This window comes from Macadamia integrifolia, unplaced genomic scaffold (assembly GCF_013358625.1).
Source record: "Macadamia integrifolia cultivar HAES 741 unplaced genomic scaffold, SCU_Mint_v3 scaffold1922, whole genome shotgun sequence".
NCBI lineage: Eukaryota > Viridiplantae > Streptophyta > Magnoliopsida > Proteales > Proteaceae > Macadamia > Macadamia integrifolia.
In genome coordinates, this window is record NW_024868418.1 from 1 (window position 1) to 7925 (window position 7925).

The following is a 7925-nucleotide window of genomic DNA, read 5'->3' on the forward strand; positions in this document are numbered from 1 at the left end:
ATTCTTTGGATCCTCCTGTTAATGGTCCCACCTAACCTTCCCCCCAATCCAAGAAAATTTACTATTGGATAAAGTCGACCATTTGGTCTGTTGCATTCTTTCAGATTCCATATAATAATATACAGTTCAGGGAAACAGCATGGATTCAACGAGTACAGTGATCTGATTGGGGCAGTTTTGTAGTTGAAACTTTTGGAACTCATTAAGTATATATCCTGGTGGTGGGCTGATTCTCCAAAGTAGACCGTCCCATGTAGACCAAAGTTGTTTCCTTCTCTGTTTTGTTGTTAAAGGCTTTGTATTTACCATTTTCATGTCTTCTGACAGTACTTCAGGTTGCCCATTTGGTGAATCTTGCCACTTCCTGCACTATATACCAGGGGGTCTCAGTTCGTTGGGTCTAAGTCCTGTAGTATCTCTCTCAGCTGCTTCAGCTACTGCTTCTCAGAGGAAACAGATGGGGCCCATGGGGGACCCAACTGGCATGGTTAGTGGCTACAAAACAAAGCTTTGCAACAGGTACAACACTCCTGAGGGTTGCAGGTTTGGTGACAAATGTCATTTTGCGCATGGGGAGAAAGATCTGCGGCCGCCGAACAGTCATTCTCGAGGGAACATCCCACGAGGTCTTCCTGGATTCAATGGTGGGGACTCTAGCTTCACAAACTCAGATACGGTGGGAAGTTCGAACTTCAATTCTCAAGGCTATGGTGAGCCAAACCCACCCGATGTTGCAGTTATTGATGGTTCTGCTAACTATGCAGCTGGTCCGGCTGGTGAAAATGTACAGGTGTATTAATAAAGGTTACTAAATGGGCACTACATGGTGGGGTTTTACTGACCAAACTTGCATATGGTGGCTATTATTTTTCGAGTGCCTCTTCTAACGAGGTTTTAGTCAGTCTGGTGGATGGTAACTGTTATTTCAGTTTTATAAGAACCTGTTCTATTTTAGGAGAATTTGTGACAGCATGGCTCTGGCGTTGAGAAGAACTTGCTTCTGATCACTCCTACAGAGGGATGAGGTTGATATATATGGTAATTGAAGATTTCGATCTGCACCTATGGCAGCCCCAACTGCTGCCTATTGAGAGTTACATTGGTTACAAAGTAACAAGATACTGAAGTTTATGCATTGTTTTGATAATGGAGTCAATTTAATGGAGTTGAGTTTGTATTTGTTCCAGCAGTTCTTAAGAGGTTTTATATTATGAGAATGATCATTATTGGTTGATGTATGGTTTCAGAAATCTCGACGTTGACGCCTATGATTTGTAGTTACTGGAAACTGCATTTCGTGTTCTCCAGGAGCCTTTGTGCTGCAAAAAGACTACTATATATATATATATATATATATATCTCATCTATGGGTACTTGGGGTTTGATATTGTTGCAAATAATATCATATGCTGCCCTTACGGAGAAATAAATGCATGGCAGGTTCTGATGTCTTGCATTATGTATCTATTCAATCCTTGGCAGGCTGCAATGTTCATGTCAGTTTTACTACTTCAATAAAATCTTGTGCAAAATATAGGTGGAGTGAATTCTTCAGTGTTGTGATTGTGGCATGCACCTAATAGGACAGGTAAAACAGTTCAAAGCCTATCTTATTTTAACTAATTTTCTGCGATAAGAAAAATAAAGTAGATTTTTCTAAGGTTCCATCTTGTTTGGATGTGAAAGAGAAATGAAATTTTCACTATAAAGTATAGAAGGAAAATTTTGTAAGGGTGGGGTGGGTGGTTTGGAATTATATGGGTGCACCTTTTTGTCACCAAGCACTAGCTCAACAAGAGTTACAGCTTCTTGTAAGCAGCTCTTATTCCACCTGTAGCACCGCTTACGAGAGCATGCAAGGGAGTGTAACAACGATTTCTTTTGCACTCCCCTTTTCTATTTCTCTCTTTTTAGAGGTATTATTGCATACTTGAGTAGTGAAATCTTCGTTCCTTTGTATCTGAGCTGTGAGTAGCAGGCTTGTAAGCTCGTGCAACACATTCTGGTGATAAGAGTTAATGTATTTCTTTTACTCTGTGATCTCTATCCCTCCGGTCTTACTTATTGAGGCGTTTCCTCTGTTTGCTTGGCTGCTTTTCGCGCTTTTGAAGAAATTGCTTTCAGCAAGCTTTGAAAGAAGAAGGGCTGGGCAGACTAGGTTGTTATAAGTGAGTATCTTTCTAGGTCTGTTCGTTTGGAAAAACGAATAAAAGCATTTTGGTGAAGTGAGAAGTAACCTTTTTTTTCGTAGAATTGAGCAACTCGGGATGCATTTGGGCAGTTGAGGCCGGTGCCTGGTGCCCAATGGATGCATAACGTGGTTGCTTGGTTGGGCATTACACTCTAGTTGAACCCAGATAGGGGTGAGGTGATTTACAATCAGGCTTGCCTTACAATTGTCATCATTTAGTGGAATATGGGACAACATGTGCCTTTCTCCTAACAGAAAGATTTCCCCCTTGTATTTTTCTCAGAAGTTATTTATATCAGGGCCAGGGCCAAAAGGGATATTTAAAATAGTTTTCAAGGGTTCATTGGCTATGTAAAATGATAGTATTTATCTTAATTAAAAAACTAGTGTTTTCGGCCAAAATGGTAAGATTATAGATTTTTTTTTTTCACAATTTTTTGTTACAACAAGATTTTCTCTATAAATATGTCAGAATAGTATTGGGAATTTATGAATTGAATTTTATAGAAAAAATAATATAGTTTTATAAGGAAAAAAAAAAAAAGGATATTGAACCTGTCTCATCCATAAAGTTATTAGGGAAGACAAATTTGGAAAACCAACTCATATCTCTCTTCCCCCAACTTTTTTTTTTTGTTGGGTGAAATATTCATTTCCCCTCTTTGAACGGGATAAATATGAGAACCCACTGCTAACTCCAATGACCATCCCTTTTCAATAAGCCGCTGATAAGAAATCCTCTTCCCAAAAAAGTTATAAAAATTATAAAAACTAATAATTTGGAACACCAAAAAGTAAATCCTATAGTCCCCACAAGAGTTCACCTCTGGCAATTTCCCACATGAACCTGTTAAAATTTTCTAAATGGTGTTAAATATCTAGCATAGGCATGGTTCTAAGGCACCGTTTGATAACATTTTTGCTGTTTCTAAGAAATGGTTTTTCACGTTTTTGTTTTTTGGTGTTTGATAAACTTGTTTCTCGAATTGAGTAGCATTGGGTAAATTCCTTTGATCGGTGTACGTTTTGCTGGGGAATTCAAACTTCAATCCCAAACAATGATTCAGTAATTGATTCATAAAGGTCTAGAGAGAAGTGAAAGAAATCTACGGAGGAATCGATGGATGTGGATTTAAGGCTTACACTAGCAAAGCAAAAATTTAGTGTATTCCTCCTCGTTTCCCTGAAGAATCTTCGAACTTTGGAAAGCTGCTAAGTAAGGTAAATGCTAGGTTGGGAGATACAACTTTTCATCGGGGGTCCATCGGTGTTTTGGCCCACAAGTTGTTCAAAGAAATGGAAAAACAAGTCTGACTTGTTTCTTCAAACCCGTTTTTAGACACAAAAATAAGAATAAATTTTTATTTATGTTTCGAAAAACATGTGAAACGAAATAGGTTTATCAAATAGTTTTGGGGGTGTTTTTCCATTTCTAAGCATAGAAAAATGGAAAAACACGCTTCTGAAAATGTTATCAAACGGTGCCTAAGTATCGGAATTGGTAGCACATCTAACAATTAGAGTTTGGCCATGACTTTTCTTTTTGACATTCTATTCTTTCTAGTGTTTAATTTTCTTTTGTCATTAAAGAAAAAAAAAATAGCTGACCAATATCTTTTCGGTTGAAAGATAAGACCAAGGATTAAAAAAAGTCATAAAATCTGTTTTTTCAAGGGAAAATAAGGGTATTTCTGTTCAGTATAGGCAATCTGTTCCTGTATCGTATTGGTTTTAGGAATAACTGATACCTGTTCTGATACTGTGCACTAAACCATGAGTATAGGGCAACTTAGGGATGTGCCTTAAAGGAAGTGGGGTCTTGGGACACCCTCACCCAAAACTAAAACAATACTAGACCCCTTCCCCAAAACTAAAACAATACCTTCTCCAATAACTGCCGTGTGGCAATTCAGTTGGGGCTGAAAATCTGTAGATATGTGAGACATAAAGTCCTTTGTTTATCCGTCAAATTTCAGTCCAATCCGAATTTACCAAGTGGCAAAACAAGATATTGATAACCAGAGACAACCAAGGGACTGGATAGAAGTTTCAATCCAATATAGGTTCCCCTGAGGATTATACTCTTAAATCTGCATTCACCTATGTATGGAGGGCTGGTTTGAATTGCTCTCTGGACCTACCAACCGTACAATTCTCCCGGAACATTCTGCGAATGATCCGAGACCAGCCCTTAATTTTTTTTTCCATTAAGATGCAGTTTCTTTTGAGGAAGAAAACAGGGAAACAAGCATGTTGCATAACCTATATGTGTATCTATTAATCACAGGAGAAATACAATACCAACCCTCCCACCCTCCCACACACAAGCACACAAAGCTGAAAGGGATAAAAAGGGGGAAAAAATGAGAGAAAGGAAAAATGAACTTGGATTCCTAGGCATTAGTAGTCTATATCTGCTGGATGGTTACATTGTTTACTGAGGGAAAAAAACTGCAAACCAACCCCACAAGCATCAAACTACATCACCTTTTAATTTACAAATGGTTCTGTTCATTTCCTTCCCCAACCCCAACCCCAACCCCAACCCCAACCCCAATCCCCTCCCTTTCCTCTTCAAATATTGTACATGAGTATCACCCATTCTTGAATTTTCACATATTCACAACTTCCCCACCATGACAACATCTGGGAGATTATATATATAATGTCACACACAAAACTATCTCAATTGGAATTTTCTTTTCTCTTGCTATAGACCATTGCCACCCCCCCATCAAACAAATACGTCACGTCGCTTTTTGGGGTTTGGATCAGGGTTCCCTTTTCTCATCATTGCAACAAACTCATCATAGTTGATCCGACCATCCTGCAATGATTAGAAATGTTTCTAAGAATCGGAGATTCATATATATAATTATGCAGTATTGGATAAGTAATATAACCATTGCTTGCTGTTCTGATCATATAAGCTATGCATTCAAGTTTTGAGAATCAATTGCTAATTCCTTCTTATAAAAACAAACACAGTTTTCATTAAATATTCAGTTCTAATTTGGTGTTTTCTCGATGAATTAAGGATTCAGTTCCCACAAGATGTTCCTAGGTGATATGTACAACTAAAGCTGCATCATTTCATGTTATGCCTATTTATTGCTTACATTGTCACCATCAACTTCAGAAAGGATTTCTTTGATGTCTCTGCCATCATGCATGCCAAACTCACGGAGAGCTTGCTCCAATTCTTCTGTAGTAATAAACCTGAAAAAAAAAGAAAAAAAGAAAAAAAAGAAAACGAAAGTACTATCAATGACTCAAGAAACTTAATAACCACAAAAAACAATGACTTGAGAAACTTAATAACCACAAAAAACAGCTAAAAGTTGCCTATCCATGATTTCAAGATGTGGTTTTTAATTTACTATTGCTACATACCCACTTTTATCTTTGTCAAAATACTGAAATGCGGTGTAAAGATGCTCTTCTCTATCCATTCTATTCAGATGCATTGTTGCTGTGATGAACTCATCGTAGTCTATGGTTCCATTGCCATCAGCGTCAGCCTGTTTCAAAAAATAAAATGTGATAAATTATAAAGGAACCACTAATTCTGTATGGTTTTAATAGCTCAAAACTTCAAGGGAAATTTTTTTCCCTCAATAATCATACTTGTGGGAACTTACAGCTTCCATCAGTTGTTTAACTTCATACTCAGATAACTTGGTTCCCTGCTTGGAGAGTCCTTGTTTCAGCTCTTCAAGTGTTATAGTTCCACTACTGTCAGTGTCCATGTTCTTGAACATCGTCTTGAGTCCCTGGATTTCTTCCTCTGATAGACAACCTGATATAACCTACCAAATTCAAAATAAGTAGTGAAGTTCAGCAGAATAAATACATTGAATTAGATGGTTTTGACTAAAAGATCTTTTAGGTAGAGCTGATAGCTGTCGATGTCCAAACCTTTGAAAGCCTCAGATGTACAATGTTGTTATAGTATTCTATTTGTGTTAAATCATTGAGAGTTACAATTTATTTCATTAGGAAAACTCAAAATATGAAGATTTTGCATGGTAAAATTTGAGGTATGAAATATACCCGAAGAGCAACTTTCTTGAACTTATTCATTGCTCTAAACTGTTTGAGCCTGTTGAGGACAGCATTATCAAGAGGTATATCAGGTGCATCTCCGTCTTTGATCCATGGGTGATCTGGAAATCACCGTAAATGGTTAGCAAGTGTAGAACCTTTAATAACCGATGCTAAAAATACTTGACCTTAACTCAAAAATGCATTTTTCATTTGGTGGGTCAAAAAGACAAGAACATGCCAAAGTTGGTTGAATTTAGTCCTGGCTGATTTAAAGTATTAGCTTATGGTTAGCACATCATAGGGAAAACAGCAACTAAAAGCCACTCTTCTAAATTTTCTGCTTCAATGTGATCATGAGCAATTGGGCATATTCATTCAGATGGAACATCTCGCTCTTGCACCAATATTGGTTTGATGATACTCTTTGATCAAGTAGGGGTTACACTCTTCAGTTTGTGACAATTTACATCTATTCTTGATTTGACCTCTGATTTCTTGATCTTTATCTTGCTTTCACTGTTGGTTCTATTATTTCTTTGGAACTGCCAATTACTGATTTTTAAAAATCTAGTCTATATGTTTGTCTCAGAAATTCCTACCAAAAGGCCTCAATGCATTGTGACTGATTGTGTAAACTCATCCCCCTAACAGAACTATTCCAACCATGGTTTAGACCTAGTAGACAACTCTTTGCTGTTCTCAAAATCCAGAAACCCTAATTTGACAATTCTTGGCACTCTGTTTGATTTCAGTTCAAGTTTAATTTCAGCCATGAGAAATGGACCAGCAGAGAGCTTTGAGTAGGTTACATACTATACGGCTCAAAACTAAGATGAATTCATAAGTTGGACCTCTCCACCTAATAGCTTAAAATTTTGTGTTGTATATATAAAAGCAAATGCCTATCTAAAAGGGCACATAAATTTTTTTTTTTTTTTGACACAATTTCCTCAGCTTAACATCTATGGCTTCAAATCTACAATTTAAAATATTAACCTGGGGAGGGGGGAGTGATCTGTGTATTGAACTGCCAACAACCAGTTTACTGGTAATATGGAACTGACTTAAGATATAGTTTTGCATGTGACACAATAATTCTTGAGGAACTGAATCATACTTACTAAGAACTTGGAATGCTGTCAACCTTTGCTTGGGTTCTGCATTTAGCATCTTCCTGACAAGATCCTTTGCTCCAGATGAAATTGAGGGCCATGGATCGCTTGTGAAGTCAACATGACCACGCAAGATTGCATTGAAAATTCCATTCTCCGACTCTGTCCATTGATTTTAGTTAGATTTTCATGAATTCAGGCATCTGCTTATTTTTTCTCTTTTTTTTTTTTTTGGGAAGGTGAGTGGTGGGTGAAGTATTACCAGGTCATGAATAAAGCAGTACGAGATAGAAGCAAGGAAAAGCAGCCAATAAAATGTGCAAGAAGAGAAAATCACCAGCCCAAAATGGAGGAACTCCACTGAGAAGTATATACAACATGACACCAATACTCCATATATCCACTTCTGGACCATATTTTCTCTTCAAGACTTCAGGCGCAATGTAATATGCGCTGCCAACGATGTCTTTGAACACTTCGCCTGTTAGAAGGATTAAAGCAAATAACTCTTAGTTGAACTGAAAACTAATTAACAACTTTGGGAAACCTCCATGCTAATGCTCATTATTCAAAAA

General features: G+C 37.4%; 2 protein-coding genes across 2 annotated transcripts in view; one reads left to right on the plus strand and one right to left on the minus strand.

Moving 5' to 3' along the window:
• Window positions 1–104: 104 nt before the first annotated feature.
• On the plus strand, window positions 105–799 carry LOC122065206 (zinc finger CCCH domain-containing protein 44-like; the record flags this gene model as incomplete). The annotated part of the gene is made up of 2 exons (XM_042629025.1): window positions 105–179; window positions 328–799. Coding segments are annotated over 2 exons (547 nt in total), but the record flags the coding sequence as incomplete, so codon positions are not given.
• Window positions 800–4758: 3959 nt separating this feature from the next.
• Window positions 4759–7925, minus strand: part of LOC122065205 (calcium-dependent protein kinase 17-like) — an 8556-nt gene continuing 5389 nt past the window's right edge. Inside the window, exons 2-8 of the mRNA XM_042629024.1 lie at window positions 7688–7831; window positions 7360–7512; window positions 6245–6357; window positions 5833–6000; window positions 5585–5712; window positions 5311–5410; window positions 4759–5018 (exon numbers count right to left, since the gene is read on the minus strand). Coding sequence (XP_042484958.1) covers window positions 4926–5018; window positions 5311–5410; window positions 5585–5712; window positions 5833–6000; window positions 6245–6357; window positions 7360–7512; window positions 7688–7831 — 899 coding nt within the window. The 3' untranslated portion in view covers window positions 4759–4925. The remainder of the gene's footprint in view (window positions 5019–5310; window positions 5411–5584; window positions 5713–5832; window positions 6001–6244; window positions 6358–7359; window positions 7513–7687; window positions 7832–7925) is intronic.